Source organism: Nicotiana tomentosiformis, chromosome 4, assembly GCF_000390325.3.
Source record: "Nicotiana tomentosiformis chromosome 4, ASM39032v3, whole genome shotgun sequence".
Classification (NCBI taxonomy): domain Eukaryota; kingdom Viridiplantae; phylum Streptophyta; class Magnoliopsida; order Solanales; family Solanaceae; genus Nicotiana; species Nicotiana tomentosiformis.
This window is the reverse complement of record NC_090815.1, coordinates 90,293,192-90,315,490: the sequence shown is the minus strand read 5'-3', so window position 1 is coordinate 90,315,490 and position 22,299 is coordinate 90,293,192. Positions and strand designations below refer to the sequence as shown.

The 22,299-nt window shown below is 40.4% G+C and overlaps 1 protein-coding gene across 1 annotated transcript; it reads right to left on the bottom strand.

Annotated features, from left to right (window-relative positions):
* Positions 1 to 2,015: 2,015 nt before the first annotated feature.
* On the bottom strand, positions 2,016 to 2,399 carry LOC138910121 (uncharacterized). Its single transcript, XM_070201343.1, has one exon. The coding sequence runs from the start codon at positions 2,397 to 2,399 to the stop codon at positions 2,016 to 2,018; it is 384 nt and encodes a 127-aa protein (XP_070057444.1).
* Positions 2,400 to 22,299: the final 19,900 nt, after the last annotated feature.

Here is a 22,299-nt window from a genome sequence, read left to right as displayed (position 1 = left end):
ATCCTGAGTTTTGCCTTTCTTGCTTTGTAGGCGAACTTTCTTGCTTCCGAGGGACTTAAGAGGTTGATTCATGATGAAGGAAGAAATTACCTCCGCACGAGATCAGCTTTTGGCAGAGTGGGAGCAAAATATCGCTCGCCTCTCAAAATTGGAAGCCAAAGCCACTGAGGCCGTTGTATTAGAAGCTCGTTTGCAGCAAATCGAACAAGAGGTGGAGAACCTTAGCTAAGAGATTCCCCCGTTGAGGGTTCAATTTGAAGAGGCTAAGGCCAAATGGGTTAAAGTTCATCACACCGTTCTTGCTGCATCCGATCGTGAGGTTGCTTCCGCTGAAAGATTGACTATCTTAGAGGCGGCCTTGAACTCCAAAACTGAAGAACTTGCTACTGCGGGGGTGAAATATACCCAGCTGAAGAAGAAGTATAGGAAAACCATCGAGCATAATAGGCTCTTTGGTTCAACTGTCCGTGACCTTGATGTTAGCCTCAAGTCCGTTAGATCCGCCCGGGAAAGCCTTACTACCGAGGTAACCCAACTGAAAGAAGAACTTAAGTGTCGAGCGGCTTCCCTCATCATTGAGAAAACTTACGCTATGTACAGTATGAGGAGAAAAATCTTGGAAGAGGCCAAAGCTGGTAACATTGACTTTAATTCTAAAATTGCTGAGGCCCGTGAACTTGAGTTGACTGATAAAAACAGTCTCCCTACGGAGCCTACTGCTTCTGGTTCTTCCGATTTTGGTTCTGAAACTTCGGGAAATGAAGAGGAAGCGGAAGACGAAGATGTTGAAGGACGAACTGGCGAAGGCCAAAATCTTGAGCCATCAGCGGATCTATCCACTTCCCCTAGGGGCGCAAATACTTCTCTTCCTCAGGGTTTTGGAGATGCTGCAGTTTAGCTTTTCTTTTCTTTTTCCAATTCTTGTATATGTGCCATTTTGGCATGTTATTGTAAATAACAACATCGTTTTTCTCAAGTATTGTTTGAGTCTTCCCTTCGTTTGAATATTTATGCAAGTTTTAGTCTTTTCATTCTTTTCTTTTTGCTTAAGAGATTTGTGCAAGTTTTATTGTTTGCGTCTTATTATTTGAAGCCTTGGGTGTATTTTTCCCGAAAGTATTTTTATTTTAGGCATGAGTTCTTCTGAAATAAATCCTTTAACATAAGGGTTTTTATAAGAGAGGGCCCTCTTATGTTTACAGTGCTCTTGAAGAGTATGTCTCATGTTCATTACGACACTAGTATTTGAAGTATTCTTTAACTTTCAAATGACAAAGTTAATTCATCGTTCAGAAAAGAAACAAGATAAAAACAAAAGGACTTCATTTTATTCCTTCTATTTTCAAAAAGTTCATAAGCATTTGCTATGCTGCAAAATGAAATTGCCATTACTTGCTAACTTGGACACCTTGTTTCTACGGGGCTAGACGTGCAGTCCCCGGTCTCGATGATTTAACTATATTGCCAGTTTTCGCTTCCCGTTCGACGTAGCTGTCATTGTTGTTGTATCCTCATATCGCCCCCCCAGTGTTAAAATGCGAAGAATACGTATTGGAACACTGGAAGCCTTATACCTTAAAGGATCCCACTAATGAATTCCTAGATAATCTTTAACTCAGTAACACACTTTACCTCCACTCAAGAATTCATGCTATTGAGCGAAGGACTATCTAACAACCTTCTAGTGGTTTATACTTGTAAACGGTCGGGTAACCTTTACTTTATAGCAAACTTAGCTTCCCAGTGGTCTTACAAGATTGGTAAGGGCAGGATATTGTGTGCAAAAGATTGTGTGCCTTGATATTAAAGGTCTTATTTCTGCTGCTGGAGCTTTCTTCGTAGTATGCTTTCTGTTGCTGCCTCGTTAAAAACCTTGCCAAAAAAATCCAACTGGGACAAAAACTGGACGAAGGGAAAAAGAGTTCAGCACATACTTTCTGTTCAGGTGATGGTCATCAACAATAATATCTTTTGAGGTATGCCACGTTTCAGTTGCTCGACAACTTTTCTCCATCTTAGTTTTCTAATTCATATGAACCTTTCCTGGTGTCAGCTGAAACCCGGTAGGGGCCTTCCCATATTGGACCTAGCTTCCCTGCGTTGAGCTCCCGGGTGCTTTGAGTTACTTTCCTTAGGACCAAGTCTTCTACTTTGAAATAACGGAGGTTGTCTCTTCGATTATAATACCACTCAATTCTCTGCTTTTGGGCTGCCATTCTTACATACGCCAAGTCCCTGCACTCATCAAGTAGCTCCAAGTTGACTAACATTACTTCATTGTTTGATTCTTCATCTGCTTGGAAATATCTTAAGGTGGGTTCCCCTACTTCCACCGAGATTAAAGCTTCTGTCCCGTACATAAGGGAAAAAGGAGTTTCTCCTGTGCTCGCTTTGGCCATTGTTCGGTATGCCCATAAAACTCCGGGTAATTCCTCGGGCCAATTATCTTTAGCCGCTTCCAACCTTTTCTTGAGGTTTTGTATAATCTCTTTGTTCATTGACTCCGCTTGACCATTTGCCCTCGGATGTTTGGGTGAAGATGTGATCCTCTTTATTTTTAAATCTTCGCAGAACTTTGTGATTTTTGCACCGATAAATTGTGGCCTATTATCGCATGCTATCACTTTTGGTATTCTAAACCTACAAATTATATTTTCCCATAAGAAATCCACCACTTCGCGCTCGCCGATCTTTTGATAGGGACATGCTTCCACCCACTTAGAAAAATAATCCGTCAAAATCAAAAGAAATCTTACCTTTTCGGGGGCTGCCGACAATGGCCCGACGATGTCCATCTCCCATTTCATGGACGACCACGGGGACAAAACTGAATGCAACGGTCTGCCGGTTGATGTACCAGTGGTGCGTAGTGTTGACACTAATTACATTTTCGTACGAAGTCTTTGGCATTTTGTTCCATGCGGGACCAAGAATATCCTCCCCTTACCAATTTCAGCACTAAGGAATCTGCTCCCGAATGATTGCCGCATATCCCTTCGTGGACTTCTCGCATAACATAGTTAGCTTCGGATGCTCCCAAGAATTGGGCCAACGGGCCTTGAAAATATTTTCTATACAGTTGGCCTCTCTTGAAGCTATATCACGCTGCTTTGGCACGCATCGCCCGGGAATGTTTGGAGTCTTCGGGCAACTTCCCGTGCTCGAGATAATCGATGATTTCATTCCTCCAGTCCCAGACCAAATTAGTCACATTTACCTCACAATAGCTATCTATATCCTGGACCGAGCTTATCAGTTGTACTACCGTCCTGGAGTCCGATCCCTTTATTTCTATTGATGATCCATGGTTAGCCAATGCATCCTCTTCTGCGTTATCTTCCCTCGGGATATGAGTAATGGACCACTCTCAAAATTGCTCCAACAGATCTTGGACCTTTACCACATATTGTTGCATGCGTTTCTCTTTGGTTTGAAATATCCCGTATACCTGATTTATCACTAGCTGTGAGTCGCATTTGATTTCAATGACCTCGGAATTAAATCCACGGGCTAGTTCGAGCCCTGCAATCAAAGCCTAATACTCTGCTTCATTGGTAGTTAAAGGGACCATTCTAATGGCTTGCCTTAGAGTTTCCCCTAAAGGCGTGATTAATACTATTCCAAGCCCGGACCCCTTTACATTGGAAGCTTCGTCCGTAAATAGGTTCCAAACCCTTGATGTCGATTCCGACACCACTACTGCCTCTTTGGTTGCTAGAGGCAGTAATCCGGGACTGAAATCGGCTACAAAGTTAGCCAAGACTTGTGACTTAATTGCCGTCCTTGGTTTATATTCTATGTCAAACTCACTCATTTCGACAGCCCATTTGTCCTATCTACCGAGAGTTTAGGTTTGTGAAGGATGTTCCGCAAAGAGAAAGTGGTCACCACGGCTATCAGGTGACATTGGAAGTAGGGCCTCAGCTTCCGAGCGGCAACTACGATAGCTAAGGCCAGTTTCTCCAAATGGGGTAGTGAGTTTCTTCTCCCGTTGAAATTTTATTAACGTAATAAATGGGAGATTGAGTACCTTCATCCTCAAGGACTAAAACTGCACTTACTGTGACTTCCGAGACCGCGAGGTAGACTAACAACATTTTACCTTCTTTTGGTTTCGAAAGCAACAGAGGGCTTGACAAGTACTTTTTCAAATCTCTCAAAGCCTGATGGCACTCCAGGGTCCATTCGAAATTGTTTTTCTTTTTGAGCAGTGCGAGAATACAGTGACATTTTCCTGATGATCGGGAAATGAACCTGCTCAAAGCTGCCAATCTCCCCGTGAGCCTTTGGAAATCTTTCACACTTGAAAGTTGGTCCAGGATGTCTTCGATGGCCTTGATCTTATCGGGGCTTACCTCAATTCTCCTTTTCGAAACCAGAAATCCCAGAAACTTACCAGAGCTGAACCCGAACGCGCATTTCTCGGGGTTAAGTTTCATATTATGCTTCCTTAGGATGTCAAAAGTTTCTTGCAGATGTTTGAGGTGATCACCTGCATTTAAATACTTAACGAGCATATCGTCTATATAAACTTTCATAGTTTTTCCTATTTATTTTTCAAACATCTTATTCACGAGCCGTTGATAAGTGGCTCCGATGTTTTGTAACCCGAAGGGTATCACATTATAGCAATATGTACCAAAATTTATTATAAATGAAGTCTTTTCCTAATCCTCCGGGTTTATCTTAATTTGATTATACCGGAATAAGCATCGAGAAAACTCATTAACTCCTGCCCGGCGGTAGCATCAATCATTTGATCGATGTTTGGTAGTGAAAATGCGTCTTTTGGGCACGCCTTATTCAAATCTTTATAATCTACACACATGCGAAGTTTGTTGTTCTTCTTAGGAACTACTACTACATTAGCTAGCAGTCTGGATACTTTACCTCTCGGATCGAACCGATATTAAGTAAGCGAGTTACCTCTTCCTTGACGAATTTATTCCTGGCTTAGGCAATAGGGCATTTATTTTGTCTTACCGGAGGTACGTTGGGATCCAAACTTAACTTGTGTACAGATACCTTCATTGGGATACCTGTCATATCCGCATACGACCATGCAAAACTATCGGCATTTGATTTAAGAAATTTAATAAAACCATACCCGAGCTCGAGATGCAGTCCTTTCCCCAAGTGGAATTTACTTTCTAAGAATTCTTTGAACAACACAACTTGCTCAAGCTCTTCCACTGTGGATTTCGTTGCATCCGTCTATTCTGGAACCTGGAAATATCTCGGCACATGATAAAATTCTGACGTTTATGCCCCAAGGCTAACTTTATCTAGTTCGGGAGCGGGCGCCGATTCCTGTAATTGCTATTCCACGTGTTCCTTTCCTTTGCTACTGGAGATTGAAATTGCATTCATCTCATTTGCCGCCGGTTGGTCACCCCTTATCTGTGCGTTGAAAACTTCAGCAATTGATGATATGTTGATGGTACAGCTTTCATTTCGAGCAACTACGGCCTTCCCGGAATAATGTTATATCCTATATCACCATCTACCCCTTCGAAAAAACTTGTTTTCATTACTCTTTCAGCGTTTGCCGATAACAAAATTTCTCTTCAAGTTGTCACTCTCGCGAGGTTTAATCTGGCGAGGAGTTTTGTGGACGGAATGATGCTTCCGGTAACCTTAGCTTGCTCCAATACTCTCCATTGTATGATATTGGCCGAACTTCCTGGATCCACTAGAACACGTTTAATCATAAAATCTAGCACATTTAAAGAAATTACCAGTGCGTCATTGTACGGCAGCATCAATCCGTCTGCATCCTCCTCCGTGAAAGTGATATCGTCTTCGGTGACTTCCCGTAGCCTTTTGCTCTGGGTTATTGATACTTTTGTCTTTTTTACTGAAGAAAAAGTGACCCCGTTGATCTAGTTACCCCCGAAGATCATGTTGATCATTTGGCGAGGGGGATCATCCCCTGCTTTCGAAGGTTCCGCGTTGTCCCAGTTACGACAATAATTGTTCTTAGCTCGGTCACTCAAGAATTCTCTGAGATGACCATTCTTTAACAGTGTTGCCACTTCTTCCCGGAGGTGTCGACAGTCTACTGTCCGGTAACCATTCTTCCCGTGGTATTCAGACAATAAGTTAGGATCCCTCAGGCTACGCTCAGATATCATTGGTTTCAGGAACCGTGCTTCTCTGATGTTTTTCATGGCTGACACCTACTCCATTACACTGATGTTGAAATTGTATTCTGACAGCTTAGGGTAGGAAGGGTCCCGCGCCCCTGACGCTTCTTTATCCTGCAATGATCTATTGTTCCGACCGAGATCAGTCCTTCTGTTGATGGAAAACTTGTCCGCTGACTAGAAGCCTCTGCCGTGACCTTTAGTTTGTTCGTAGGGCAAAAACTGTCCCCTCGAAGACCGTCCGTCCGTGTCGAAATCGTCTTTTTATTTTTCTCTATTTTTTCCCCGTCCTTTTGTCGACAATGGAGAGCCAACCTAATATTGTTCAATCCTTATCTTTGATTCATATCGGTTGTGAACATCCGTCCAAGTCATTGCTTGAAACTCAAGCAGGCTTTTCTTCAATTTTTGGGAAGCGTCTGAACTTCTCGGATTCAGTACCTTGGTGAATGCTTCAACCGCCTATTCATCCGGGATAGTCGGGAGAAACATTCTCTCCTTTTGGAATCGGGTAACGAACACTCGTAACAACTCAGACTCTCATTGCGTAATCCTGAATATGTCTACCTTTCGGTCCTGTACTTTTCTGGGGCCTGTATGAGCCTTGATGAAAGAATCTGCGAGCATATCAAAGGAGTCTATGGAATGCTCGGGTAACAGTGAATAACACGTCAAGGCTCCCCTTGTGAGAGTCTCTCCAAATTTTGTCAGCAAAACAAGTTCAATTTCGTGAGGAGCTAAATTATTTCCCTTCCCCACCATATTATAGGTGGTAATACGTTCCTGATGGTCTGAAGTTCCGTCATACTTTGGCACATCAGGCATTTTAAACCGCTTCGAGATTAATTCTGGTGCCACACTTGGCTTGTATGGAAATTGAGCATACTTCTTTGAGTCCGGACCTTTCAGAACTGGTGGTGCGCCCGAGATTTGGTCCATGCGAGCGTTCACTTCCCTTATAAACCGTAAGATTTCATTCTTGAAGGGGTCATTTTCTTTATCGGGGCTGGATCCGCTCCCCCCAGCCCCATCAGAGCCAACTTCGACCCTCGGGGTATTATTGTCAACCCTCTGCTTTGTTTGATTTGCGGGAGCAGCGGGAGGGACCGGATCTCGCCTATTCGCATTATTCGAAGCCCCCGATAGTACCTGCTTCAAATCCATCATAACCTTATCCTGTTGCGTGAGGTGGCCTAGAATGATCAGATCACCTATTGTTCTTGTAGGACTCTTACCGCATCAATGACATGTTCCTCCTCAGCATCATCGGGAGTTGTCTCCCGAACATGTCAAGGATATTGCCTGTTATGCACCAGCGTGATGTCATTTCCCTCGTTGTGGGTGTTACTGATTGAGTCCTCGAAGTCAGGTTGATCCCCTCGAAGCTCAGAACTGTGCGTGTTGTTAACACCGTTATCTGCCATTTCTTATGATTTCTTCTAAACAGAATTATCAAAACACGTTAGTAAAAATGACAAGGATCAACTTAAATGCATGACTGTCCAGGCCCCACGGTAGGCGCCAAACTGCTTACTCGTAAAACGGTACAGTTAAATTTATATGTAGTTTCTAGACAAGTGAATTAATTTAATCCTGAAATAACAAGGTAATTGAAAATATATATAATACTTTGCCTTGATAGGAAGACGAAATGACAGAAATAAAGACTTTGGTTGTGAAGCCTCCGGGCACCATAGTAATAAGAACAAGAATAGAAAATAAGAAGGTAATATTGATTAGAGCTTTGAGTAGATTGTAGTATTAGTTTGCCAGAAAATTCTTGTCCTTACAATGATAACAAAGCTCACTATTTATAGCTACGTCTAGGAAATGGGGTCCTAGGATTGTGCCCTTCTTTAATGTCAATTATGAGGGCCATTGATGAAGATGTAACGGTGAGCATAAATGTCAAACTCCTTGTAACGGGCAACGTAATGCTGTGGAATATTTTTTATTAAATTCTACCGGACGAGGAGTATTTATTGCATCCTTATGAGCGTTATTCTTTCCGGTGACAGACGGGACCGTTGCCTTCGGTTTTGGCTATCCCCCGTCTTAGGTTCCACGTGTCCCTCTTTTGGGCGGTCACGTAGCATAGTATATTTTACCCTATACGATAATCTTACGTACAAAGGGCCTTAAGAAAAACATATCTGAAGCGGACGACATAATCATAGAGAGCGGAAGCATTAGCCTAAAACTAGTTTCTACTTCCTTATCATAGCCTTATATTACCACAGTCATCATCGAAGGAATACGTGTAGAGAATATGCAGTAACCCTAATAGGTGAAGAGAGAACCAATTTATAGAAGCTACAATTTAATTCGGTATGTCCATCAAGTAACTTGTCCACATATACAAATTGTTCTTTATTAAATGTTAGTTATGAGCTTACGTTAATTGAGCAACATATACAACAACAACAACAATAACAACAACCCAGTATAATCCCACTAGTGGGGTCTGGGGAGGGTAGTGTGTACGCAGACCTTACCCCTACCCTCGGGTAGAGAGGCTGTTTCCAATAGACCCTCGGCATCCTTCCCTCCAAGAACTCCCACCTTACTCTTGGGGTGACTCGAACTCACAACCTCTTGGTTGGAAGTGGAGGGCACTTACCATCGTAGCAACCCATCTTGTCAAAATTGAGCAACATATAGAATAATAAAAATTTAACATTATATGGCCGAGGTAAAGTATAGAATGAAGAGGACAATCTATTTGTTAATTGTGCTTTGAAATAAGATTCTATACTTTGTGCTTTATAACTATTTGTTAATTGAGCTTAGATTCTTTTTTAGTTGTGATTTAATATATATATATATATATATATATATATATATATATAAATACGAAACTTTCACGCTAAATATTGAACGACAAAAATATTTCTAAAAAATTGATAGATTTTTATACCCTTAAAATTAAATTATTTCTTTAAAAGAGATTATTCCATATTGGATAAAAATGTAATATTTAAAATTTATTGTGGATACTCACAATGATTCAAATTCTTCTATTAAAGACAACTTCAAATAGGATTCGTATTATTCTATGATTAGAAGTCTGATTTAGTATCATACTAGCTATATTTGAAGTCAAAGTCACAACATATGGCTTCTTTAGATTAAGTGATCTCTTTACCGATATTTGATGGGAAAAAGAGTGTTGTAGCAAAACAAAAAACGTGGAACTGCAGCAAATCCAAAGTTCTCTTGTTACACTTACCTTCACAGCTATGTAAATTTAAAGAAAATCTATATACAATTTGGGTGTGTTTGGTACGAAGGAAAACCCAATTTTTTCATGTTTGATTGACTTAAATGTTTTGAAAAATATTTTTCTCATCAACTCACAATTGGAGGAAAATATTTTCCCTATCAAAAGGAGGAAAATCATATTCCAAAACTCTTTTTCAACCTTCTCCACCTTATTCCTCATAGCAGCAACCCACCCTCACCCCCAAATGACCCCAACCCCCTCCTCCCAATCACACCCCACCCACCCTAACCTCGCCCACCATCCACCCTAAATAGAACTATTATTAAGTGTACTTTCTTTTCATGTTGTAGATAGAGTACTTTTTTTTACTTCAACAAAATTAGTATATTCTTTTCATGATATAGTAAAAGTATTTTCTTTCATTTCAACATATAACGACCCAACCGGTCGTTTTGAGTATTTGCACTTCGCTCGGTAGTTTATGAGCGTGAGTAGTTCCGTATGATGTATTGTGATTTGTGTGAATCGTCGGTGTTGGTTTTCAGGTTATTCGGGACTGATTTGGAAGAATGATTCTCAACTAGGGAGCTTGGGCGTGTTTCAGATTGATTTCAGATCATTTTCCTTCATGTTTACACTGATGTGTTCTGCTATTTTCTGGTGTCTCACCGTTATATCTTCATCAATGGCCCTCATAATTGACATTAAAGAAGGGCACGATCCCAGGACCTCATTTCCTAGACGTAGCTATAAATAGTGAGCTTTGTTATCATTGTAAGGACAGAAATTTTCTGGCAAACTAATACTACAATCTTCTCAAAGTTCTAAGCAATTTTACCTTCTTATTTTCTGTTCTTGTTCTTATTACTATTGTGCCCAGAGGCTTCATAACCAAAGTCTTTATTTTTGTCATTTTGTCTTCCTATCAAGGCTAAGTATTATATATTTTTTTAATTACCTTGTTATTTCAGGATCGAATTAATTCACTTATCTAGAAACCACGTATAAATTTAAGTGTACCGTTTTACGGGTAAACAATTATCATATTCAAGATCTTGATATATATGTACGTGTTATGTGACTCATAATCGTATATGCATAAAGTATAATAAGTTTTACATGTCTGTGTAAAGCACAATTTAAAAAGAATATTTTGTATGTAGACGAGTCTGTGTAGGATTTGCACGATATATTTTCAATTAATTACATTTTTATAAATAAAACCTGCTAAATAATGTTTATCGGGTCACGGAAGAAGAGTCGATGGAGTGTAAGAACACATTTAAGGATGTTACGAAATCACGAGAAAAGGCCTCCCAAATACATGACAAGATACATTATCGAAAAGGTTTTTATTGTTCATTAGTAGTGTAAGAACTGTTTATATCATCACTACTAGAAATCTGGCAAAACCCTTCCACATCATTCCGACCAAAATCGGTCGGAAGAGAAAACCAACCGAAATCGATCGAAAATTATCTAAATTGGTCATAAAAGTCAAATTAAATTTTTTACACAAAGATGAAAAAAGTGGTCACACAATAAAGAAACACTGATATGTCTGATATATATAAAAATTTCGACCGACGTCGGTCGGAAATTGATCAATCTTTGACCAAGGCCTGGCTATACTTACATATTATCTTAAAAAAAAGTTTAATTAGAAAACTTCAAGTACACCGACCGGCAGCGGTCATAATTTTTTATTTGTTTTTTCATGCCCATGCTCAATTGTATTTTTTCCGTAACAAAATTAGTTTTTAAAATTATTATGAATTTATCGGCCGATTTTGGTCGGTATTAGTGGTAAAAAATGGTCAACCACTTATTGTTATTTACAATCTATATATATTTAACAAAATTATATATATATATATATATATATATATATATATATATATATATATATACACATACATACATACGGCCTTTCAGAGAGATCATTTCGGCGCTACAGAGCTGGATTGCAAGGTATAGGGACATCGGCCCAGGCGAGGCACTTGATAGGTCGACTCTCTCGGCTATGGAGAAGAAGATCGCAAAGCTGTCAGCAGAGCTTGAAGATGCAAAGGCTAGAGAAGAAAAGAGAGATAAATAATTCGATAGCCTTCAAGGTCAGCTAGAAAAGAGGGACGAACAATTTAATATCCTTCAAGGTCAGCTGACCAATCTTCTTGCTAGTGGTGCTTTCCTGATTCCCCGGTCTCGTGAGTCTTCCCCGGATGCTAATCCTTCTCGTCGTGATCTTTCGAACCATGCCGACGATGAAACTTCTAATAGTGGAGATGGAGATGATGTAGCACAAAATACTCATTGAATGATGTTTGAAGTTTTAAATTGTGAATATTTAGTTGTTGGAATTATTGAAACTCTATAAATATTGTTATTATTGTTATTGTTGTTGTTATTGTTGTTATTGTTATTTTTGGTTGAATGACAGCAAAGTAATGCTGCCATTGTAGGTTGTTATTGGTGTTGGCAGGTGGTGCAGCTGTAAAACAACTATATTCTGCTAAATTTTTGCCCAAAAAACTGACCGCAGACCGACCGAAGTCGGTAGGAAATGTTACCGACCGAAATCAGTCAGAATTTTTTATTTTAAATTTCATATATTTTAACAATACTTACCGATTTCGGTCAGAAACATACAATTGTTTTTAAAAAATAATTACGATATCGACCGATATCGGTCGCTACTGTAAAAGTTTATTAAAAATTATTTTCAAGAATACCGACCGAATTCGGTCGGTATTTTTAGTTTTGTGTCAGATTATTTGGTCAAATGTGCGTTTAAATTACCGAACGCCTTCGGTCGGAAATTTCAACCGTCTACGGTTGCGATCATTATTTTTTGGACGAATTAAAGTTGGTCGAAAATCTATCGGTTTTCGTTTGATTCCAACCAACTTTGGCCGGTTGTGCAGGATATTTTTTGGCAATTTTCAAGTAGTGCATCCATGTAATTTTACATGATATAACACATTTGTAATGACCCGACCTGTGTTTTGAGCTCTAGCGCGTTGTTCAGCGGTTTAAGCCCTTGAGTAGCTTCACTTCAGGTATTATGACTTGTACGTGTGGTCGAAATTGAATTTCGGAAAGTTTGGGATTGATTTAGAAAGAAAATTCTAAATTCGAACGCTTTAAGTTGGAAAAATTGACTCTGATTTGACTTTTGAGTAAAAGACCTCGGAATCGGGATTTGAAGGTTCTAATAGGTTCGTATGATGATTTCGAACTTGGGCATATGTTCGGGTTGAGTATCGGGTGGTCCGGGAGTATTTTGGCGCTTATTATGGAAAGTTGGCATTTTGAAAGTTTAAGAATTTTATAAGTTTGGTTTGAAGTAGATTTTGATGTTAGGGTTCCTAGGCTTTGAATAGGTTCGTATTGTGATTTGTGACTTGCACGCAAAGTTTGGCGTCATTCCGGAATGTTTTGATATGATTCAGACGTGTTCGTCGAAGTTTGGAAGTTTGTTTAAAGAAGGATTTTGGTCGTCGATTTGTAGTTTTGATGTTATTGGTGGGATTTGAGGCCCGATCAGGTTTGTTTAAAGTTTTGGGACATGTTGGTGTGAATGGACGGGGTGCCGGGACCCTTGAGTGTGTGTCGAGATGGTTTCGGAATATTTCTCCATGTTTTATTGTTGTTGTTGCTGGTTCTGATGTTGTTCATCGCGAACGCGTAGGGATAATCGCGTTCATGAGAAAGGATATTTGGCTGCTGGATATTTGTGCTTCGCATTCGCGACTAAACACACACGTTCTTGAAGGTTCGACGAGCAAAGCTACGCGTTCGCTCGTAGTCCGAACATTCACGAGATTATCTTTCCACTGATGCCCGGCATTTTACATGGTACTTCTTATCCGTTTGTTTCTAATACTTGATATATCTGAGCTGATGAGGTAGAATACAAGATTGAGAAATTTATACTTTAAAAGAAATATTTGGAAGATTAGGTAACTTACAGATTTACCCTATTATGGTTGTGTGCTTCACATCTGCTTATTGTTTTATTATACTGCTTATTGGACCTCTAGTAAGTGTCGATGTCAACCCTTCGTCACTACTTCTCCGGGGTTAGGCTAGATACTTACTAGGTACGCGTTGATTTACGTACTTATGTTGCACTTCTGCACTAAATGTGCAGGATCTGACAGGTTCATTTGGTGATCATCTTGGCGCGTAGGCGCACCTATTGAGGAGACTTTAGGTGAGCTACATTCCACGCTATGCATCACAGTCCATGGAGTCTCCATCGTACTATTCATTTTATCCTGTCTCATTTACATCCTAGACATATGTTGTATTTTTATTGTACTCCCTAGAAAATGCTCATGCACTTGTGACACCGGATTTTGGGGTATACCAGTTCATGCTTACGATTTTGTATATTATCATTGTCTTTCATTTCCTTATAAACTACAAGTTTTGTACATGCCCGTGGATTTAAAAGTGTAAATTTCTTTCTTATTAAAACTTATGATTTCGAAGGTAATAAAATTAGTAATTAAGTTGATAAGCACCGTTGGCTAGCCTGACGGCAGCATTAGGCGCCATCGCGACCTATAGTGGATTTTGGGTTGTGACAGCTTAGTATTAGAGCTCTAGATTCACTTGGGTCTCACGAGTCATGAGCAAGTCTAGTAGAGTCTTGCAGATCGGTACAGATACGTCTGTACTTATCTTCGAGAGACTACACGGATGTTAGGTGCACTTCCCTTCTTGATTCCTCTTCGTGTGATTTGATTCCATTGAAGCTTATGCCTTCATTTCCTTCCTACTCAATCTTATGCAACGTGGAGCACTTGTTATCAACTGGACGTCGGGGAGTTGTAGTGGTTCTGCAGACGTGGTGGAGGATGTTATCCCTACGTATTAGGGCAGGCTATTATCATCGCCTTGGGGAAGGGTGTTATGTCGTTTCAGCCCAGTATCTTTATTTCCTATAGTTTCGAGGCTAGGCACAGATTATTATGTTGTTCATGCATTGTTATCGCACAGCGTTGGTGTAATGGTAGGGTACTTGTTTATGTGTCGAGGTAGTGAATGATTCGAAAGGAGGATTTCTCAGTTCATGGTTTAGAGGTTTGACATTTAATTCCAGCGGAGGAAAGTCAATCGGACTGTGGATGTTCAGGCTTTGCTTGATGGAGCAACGAGACTTATATATTTTAGCGTGGTGGAATTCTCATTTGTGATGTGGTGTCGTCGTCCTTGTTTGAATGCATTAAGGTTCGCCGGTGTTATGGTCTTCCTTGATTTGCCTCGGGGGCAGGGTGTTGTGAAATGGTGGCTGAGAAGTGGTTATCAGAGATGGCGTTGTGTAGCAGTTTAAGGATCGAGTCGGTGTATCTAATGCTGATGGCTCGAGAAAGATGGTCTTCGAGGAGGCTTAGAGTTGGTAGCAATTTATTAGTTCGGATGCTACAGAGATGGGTTTTGATTTGAGGCAGCATTTGGGCAGCGAAGGATGAGAAAGGATATGGTGGGAGGTGTCTCGCAATGGTTGAATTGCTAGCAAGTCAAGTATGAAAAACAAAAGTCAAAAAGTTGCTTAAAGGAGATAGTTTAACCGAAGTAGCAGTGGCAGAATAGCATATGGATTCTGTGGTAGGATAGCCACATGCCTTGAGAAATGTTAGAGCGATTTGGGGATCATGGTGGACGGTGACTATGTCTACGGATTTTATTTGGAATAGTGGCTATTGTGTTGAGGAAGGTTGAATATGATGGAAAGAAGTTGGCTTGGAGTGTCTAGGGGTGTAAAGAGCTTGATTATTGTTATGGGATACGACGTGTCTTCGAGTTTGGAATGTATTGTTGGACTTTTAGTTAATGTCAATGGGGAATGAACAGACTTGGACAGCCGGTGGACGAGCATGGGCTCAGGAGGGTTTACTTATTTCGTAGTAACTGTACCCAGTGCAGCGTCGTTGGAAGATGTCAGTGTGAAATTCCACAGGTGGGTCATCTCCTGTGAGTAGGTTAGCGGTTGCATGATTTTGATGAAGTTTCTACGAAGAGTTCTACTTACTACTCGGTAGAAGGTCGAATATACGATTGTGGCTGATAATTCGAAATGTTCATGAAAAGTTTAACAAGAGACTACGAGGAATTTGGCGGGTTGGCAGTGCGAGATCATGGTAATTGAGAAGGAGGAATCTTTGTGGGTTCTACATTATGTGATGGTAGCTTAAAGCTAAGTGGGGGAGACCACCATCTACAGTTGGATTACGTGGTTGTCTGCTTGTGCAGCTTTTGGTTATCAGTGCATTGGTGGATAATTTATGACTAAGAAAAGAAAACATCAGGGGTAATTCGAGCAAAGGATTTGATAAATGTGTGCTATATTTAGCCTTATCGATTCATGAGCAGATTTTTGGGAGACTCGGAGTTTATGCTTCTGATAGATGTGATGTATAAGGAAAAATAATTCATCCGGTTGCTTCTTTGGGAGTGTTCATGTGCTGACAGTGCACTAGAGTTTGGCTTATATTCGGGACCAAGTCAGAGTGGGTGACTCTCAACAGTGGTTATAATGGGTTCGTTACGTGGCTGGAGACCGGGGTTTTGCAGTAGAGTGTGAATAATACTTGGGAAATTTTCTATGTTATCATCAGGTATGCGGGGCAGTATTGGAAAAATGGGAGAAGCAGTTTTGGATTCATGGAAGGTCTTTCAGAATGGGTGTACCAGCTGAAGATGCTATTGTGCGCGTGAGGAAGGTATGAGATGGTTCATGGGTATTGAGACGATGTGGTCTCGTGAAGTGGGTCACTCGGGAAGAGTGTTGTAGAATTTCATTATGATTCTTGAATGGAGCTACTATTATTTCTAAGGCAAGTTAAGAGTGAATTGGAAGAAGTTGGTTCGGTTAGTAATAGTTGAATTAGCATGATTGTGGCAATGATCAGTTTCTTCGGCATGTGAATGTTATACGTGTGGTTTGTGGTTGTACGTGCAGGCTCGACAACCACCATAACTTGATTTATTTGGGAGGTATTTGATTCAAATGTCCTTGTGGTGTAATTGGATTCCGTAAGAGTCATGGCGGTTTAGATTATGACTTGAGGTTTGTATTTTCTACGATTTGGGAATTCAGTTGCGTGTTGCATTGGTTCTTCTGAAATGAGTTAAGTGAAAGGTTCCTAGCTAATGGAGTTCTTATTTTACTAGTAGTTCAGTGGTAATGATGAATTCTTGTACTCTCGCGTAGCAGCATGATAGGTGCAGTGAGCGGCATGGGAATTCAAAAGTTGAGGATCAAGGTTGCGGTTTGGTATTGATAAGAATGTCACGGGTTCGGATGAGCCGGGAAGAATTTAGATGTTCATAGTAAGCTGACATTATCCTAGTGTCGCATGGGAATGGTGTTCTGTGGAAGGCTCGTTGTGTATTGATTTGCGGGTTCTTGAATTTCTTTACAGATTAGTATGGTTGGTGGTATGGAGGTGCAGACTTTGCTACCTGGTGCAGAAGGTTGTGGAAGTGTATCCCACAGGGAGATTTGTATAAGTGTGACATGTTAGTCACTTGATTGTTAAAGATTGAAACCAAGTATGAAGATTTTTGGTACTATCGTTAATGTGAGAGTTTATGCCTGGAAGGCGCTCTATTCCTTTGGTTCTGAACTGTGGGAGTTTGGTCCGGAGTGGACGGCTGCATGTGTGTGTCATGAATGGGGCCATTGCGGATCCTTGAAAGGTTATTAGCCCAGTATGGTATGATCAGAATCAGCTTGAGGTCCGTTGGTGGGTCTAATGTGAATGTGTGCTCAACATTAGGTCGGATGTGTTTATTTGGCATAGAATTGCTTAGGAGGATCCTTCGGGCATTGGATGTTATTCCCGTCATTAGTGGTTCCATGTATAAAAACTCTATTATGCCGTGTGGGTTGTGAGACGTCTTGATTATTCGCACATATGATGTGATTCTGTGTAGCTTGTGGTATTATGTGAGCAGGATGGCTCTCGAGATAGAGGTCATTTATTGCACCTTAGTTGTTCTTGGGTTTGTAGCATATGGTGTTATCCGTCTCCCCAGGGTTATATTTTTTCACTCGGCGTGCTTGCGGTCGGCATTTGGGTATTTCGTAGGTATAAGCATTATGGTTTGATGGGTATTTCTTTAATTATTGTTATGTGTAGATCAGGTGGCACACCGCCACGGGTACATTGCTCGGATCGGGTGGCACGCCGCCGTAGGTATGTTGTTTGGATCGGGTTGCACGCCGCAATGGTATCATCTGTGGATCCGGTTGCACGCTGCAACAGTGATATGTTAAGTACGGTTCCCTATATCTATTCCTGTGTATTTTGTTTCTCATTCTTTGAGAAGGGTTCTTAACATCTGTTCGACTATTTTATTCGTTACGCGGGCTGGGTAATTCTTTTCCAGAGTTTGTTCCTCCTTATGTGTCATATTCAAGTTGTAGCTTGTCGGCGCATTGATGGTGTCATATGAGATCTGGGTCAGTATTTGAGGTGGCTTATTGCCTGAGAAGCTTGTACTGGGTGAGACGAGACTATTGGACCTTAAATAAGTGCAATCAGATTTATATGAGGTACATTAAAGAGCAAATAACGTTATGCAGTTAGAGTGAGGTAATGGTCCTTTCAGGAGGATTGACTCCATGATTTGTTGATTCGGTGTGTGGTTATTAGTTTCTACACATCTCTTCCGTCGTGGAAGTATTACGAGAGTTGGATCGAGGTTTATATGTATTATGAGGGGTATTGCGGGCACCGAATCCGTGAAATGGCGGTTATTATGGTCGGAGGACGTTATTATGGTCAAGTGAATTATGCGGTACATGGTGTGATTTTAGTGGAGGAGCATGGTCATGTTGGGTACAGTGTCTGGTGATTGATGCGGTGATCGTATGTTAGAATCGGGTCTCGTGGAAAATTTCGGATGTTGGAATTTGGTTCTGAAGCTTGTTAGCTAAGGTTATAGGAAGGATCTTTAGTCTGGCTCGAGCTAACGTGCTCACAGGGGTTGTGATGGTACGGGTAGGTGCACGAGGTATTGAACAGTGATTTTGGACAACTCCGGAGCAGTTCTTAGCACGTTCGAGGTCTAACGTATGTTTAAGTGGGGGAGAATGTAACGACCCGACCGGTCGTTTTGATCTCTAGTGCGTCGTTTAGCGGTTTAAGACCTTCAGTAGCTTTACTTCAGGTATTATGACTTGTACGTATGGTCAGAATTGAATTTCGGGAAGTTCGGGGTTGATTTGGAAGCTTTAAGTTGGAAAAATTGACTAAGGATTTACTTTTGAGTAAACGAAATCGGAATCGGGATTTGAAGGTACCAATAGGTTCGTATGAAGATTTCGGATTTGAGCGTATGTTCGGGTTGAGTATCGGGTCACCCGGGAATATTTCGACGCTTATTATGGAAAGTTGGCATTTTGAAAGTTTAAGAATTTCATAAGTTTGTCTTGAAGTGGATTTTGATGTTATCGATGTCCGTTTGGGCTTCCGAATCTTGTAATAGGTTCGTATCATGATTTATGACATGCACGCAAAGTTTGGCATCATTCCGGAATGTTTTGCTATGATTTGGACGCGTTCGGCGAAGTTTGGAAGTTTGAAAAGTTTAAAGAAGGATTTTGGTCGTCGATTCGTAGTTTTGATGTTGTTTGGTGTGATTTGAGGCCCGAGCAGGTTCCTTTCAAGTTTTGGGACTTATTGGTGTGATTGGACGGGGTCCCGGGGGCCTCGGATGTGTTTCGGGATGGTTTCGGAACATTTCTTCAGGTTTTGTTGTTGCTATTTCTGGAGTTGTTCATCGCGAATGCATAGGGGTAATCGCGTTTGCGAGGAAGGATTTTTGTCTGCTGGATATTTGTGCTTCGCATTCGCGAAGGTTCGAGGAGCAAAGCTACGCGTTCGCGATAGGGGCATCGTGTTCATGAAAGGGAAAATTTGGGCCTGAGTGATTTTAGCCTTCGCGTTCGCGAAGGTTCGCCTAGTGAAGCACCGCGTTTGCGGGATTTGGCTCGCGTTCGCGAAGAACAGTTTTGGAACTGGAGCTGGTAGTGCTTCACGAATGCGATGGACTTGCCGCGTTCGCGAAGAAGGTCGAACTGGGCAGTGTTCTTTTTAAATCGGGGGTTTGGCTCATTTTCACTTCATTTCTTCCATGGGAGCCGATTTTAGAGCAATTTTGGAGTGTCATTTTCATCATTTATTATGGGGTAAGTGATTTCTTCACATTGTGAGTTATATATATCATTTATATATGGATTTAAGCATGAGAATTTGTAAAAATTTGGGATTTTGGTAGAAAACCTAGAAAATTAGTATTTTGGATTTTTACCATGAAATTGGACATAGAATTGGGAATAAATCATATATTTGAGTTCGTAATGTTATGAGTAAAGTTTATCTTCGAAAACCTTCGGAATCTGGGCACGTGGGCCCGAGGGTTGACTTTATTGACTTTTAAAGCGGAGTTGGCGATTGTTATGAATTGATTAATTATAAGCATTGGAGTATATTTTAATTGAGTTGCACATGGTTTGACTAGTTTCGGGACGTTTGGCTTGGAGTTGAGTGTTAGAGTGGCATTGGAGCCGGTTATGGAACTTCGAAGCGAGGTAAATCTCATGTCTAACCTTGTGAGCAGGAAACTACCCCTAGGTGATGTAATTATTATGTGATACTAGTTGTGGGTGCTACGTACGCACGAGGTGACGAGAGTCCGTACGTAGCTAAAGCATGTTTATGTCCGGGTAGACTTAGGGCATTTTCATGTAATATTTGAATTATCTGAACTCATTCTGCTGGATTAATTAATTGAAATTGATTTAGAAATATATATGTATTTTAGGCCGAGCCTTATCAGCTTGAGTTGTTGGCTAGTTAATTGAGAAACGGTAAAGATTATACTCGTTTTGTACTCGTGCACTGTATTCTAAGCACATGTCTCGTAATTCAAAAATTTCTTTCTTTTCTTGTGGAGCGGGCCGAATGCCTCGGCAATATAATAAATGCATCTATAGTCCGTGCCGCTTGACCCTCGACAGTGTAAACGTTATTCTTGATTGGACCGAACGACCTCGGCATAATCGTGCATTATATCGCTGGTAGTCCGAACATTCACGAGATTATCTTTCCACTGATGCCCGACATTTTACATGGTACTTCTTATCCGTTTGTTTCTAATACTTGATACATCTGAGCTGATGAGGTAGAATACAAGACTGAAAAATTTATACTTTAAAAGAAATATTTGGAAGATTAGGTAACTTACAGATTTACCCTATTATGGTTGTGTGCTTCACATCTGCTTATTGTTTTATTATACTGCTTATTGGACCTCTAGTAAGTATCGATGTCAACCTCTCGTCACCACTTCTCCGGGGTTAGGCTAGATACTTACTAGGTACGCGTTGATTTACGTACTCAGGTTGCACTTCTGCACTAAATGTGCAAAATCTGAAAGGTTCATTTGGTGATCATCTTGGCGCGTAGGCGCACCTGTTGAGGAGACTTTAGGTGAGCTGCATTCCAGGCTACGCATCGCAGTCCATGGAGTCTCCATCGTACTATTCATTTTATCTTGTCTCATTTACATCCTAGACAGATGTTGTATTATTATTGTACTCCCTTGAAAATGCTCATGCACTTGTGACACCGGATTTTGGGGTATACCAGTTCATGCTTACGATTTTATATATTATCATCGTCTATCATTTCCTTATAAACTACAAGTTTTGTACATGTCCGTGGATTTAAAAGTGTAAATTTTGTTTTTATTAAAACTTATAATTTCGAAAGTAATAAAATTAGTAATTAAGTTGATAAGCATCGTTGGCTAGCCTGACGGCGGCGTTAGGCGCCATTGCGACCCATAGTGGATTTTGGGTCTTGACAGCTTGGTATCAGAGCTCTAGGATCACTTGGGTCTCACGAGTCATGAGCAAGTCTAGTAGAGTCTTGCGGAACGGTACGGAGACGTCTGTACTTATCTTTGAGAGGCTACAGGGTTGTTAGGAGCACTTCCCTTCTAGATTCCTCTTCGTGCGATTTGATTCCATTGAAACTTATGCCTTCATTTCCTTTAGGCGCCATTGCGACCCATAGTGGATTTTGGGTCCTGACAACATTGTTATTTTATTTTTATGTTAGAAATTTCATTTATTATAAATAATTGTATGTAATTTTTATTTTACGTAACTTTAATTGAATAAAGTTTTATCTTATCTGTGCATAACAAAAGTTAGCCTCCTTTTTGTTTGGCTATATGTATTCAAATCAGAAACTCACTGACCTGATTAATATAAACTAAGGGTTAAAGTATTCTATATTAAGAGAATCTCCATTTTTCATATTCGAACCCGAAAACTTTGATTGATGAGGAGGAATTCCAGCTATCTCACCATACTTGCTAACTGCAGAAGTTAAACTTCTAATTACAAATGAATTTAATTTATATGCACTAACTGTCATAACCCAAAATCACGTGATCGGCACCCGATATACTATCTGACCCGAGCAAAGCAACCCACATGATGCACCAATTATATGCATAAGAACCAATTAACCATGAACGCCATTTGAAAATCATAATATATTTTTTCAAGTCAAATTGTGAAACCATTTTCAAAATCTGAAACAAAACACGAAGCTTTTCATAAATATTATGAAATTAAAATAAAATAAATAATAATTCATGTATATCGTATACAAGCTCTTTACTACAATCTTATATAAGTATCTATGGAATCTCTATATGTAACGACCCGACTGGTCGTTTTGAGTATTTTAGCCTTGTTCCCCTATTTATTGTCTTTTCGTATGTTATATTGTGGTTATGTGACTTGCCTGAGTGGTTGGTCTGGTTTCGGGTGAGTTTGGGAGTGAATTAGGACACTTAGTCCCAAAGTTGGAAGCTTAAGTTGAAAGAGTTGGACGG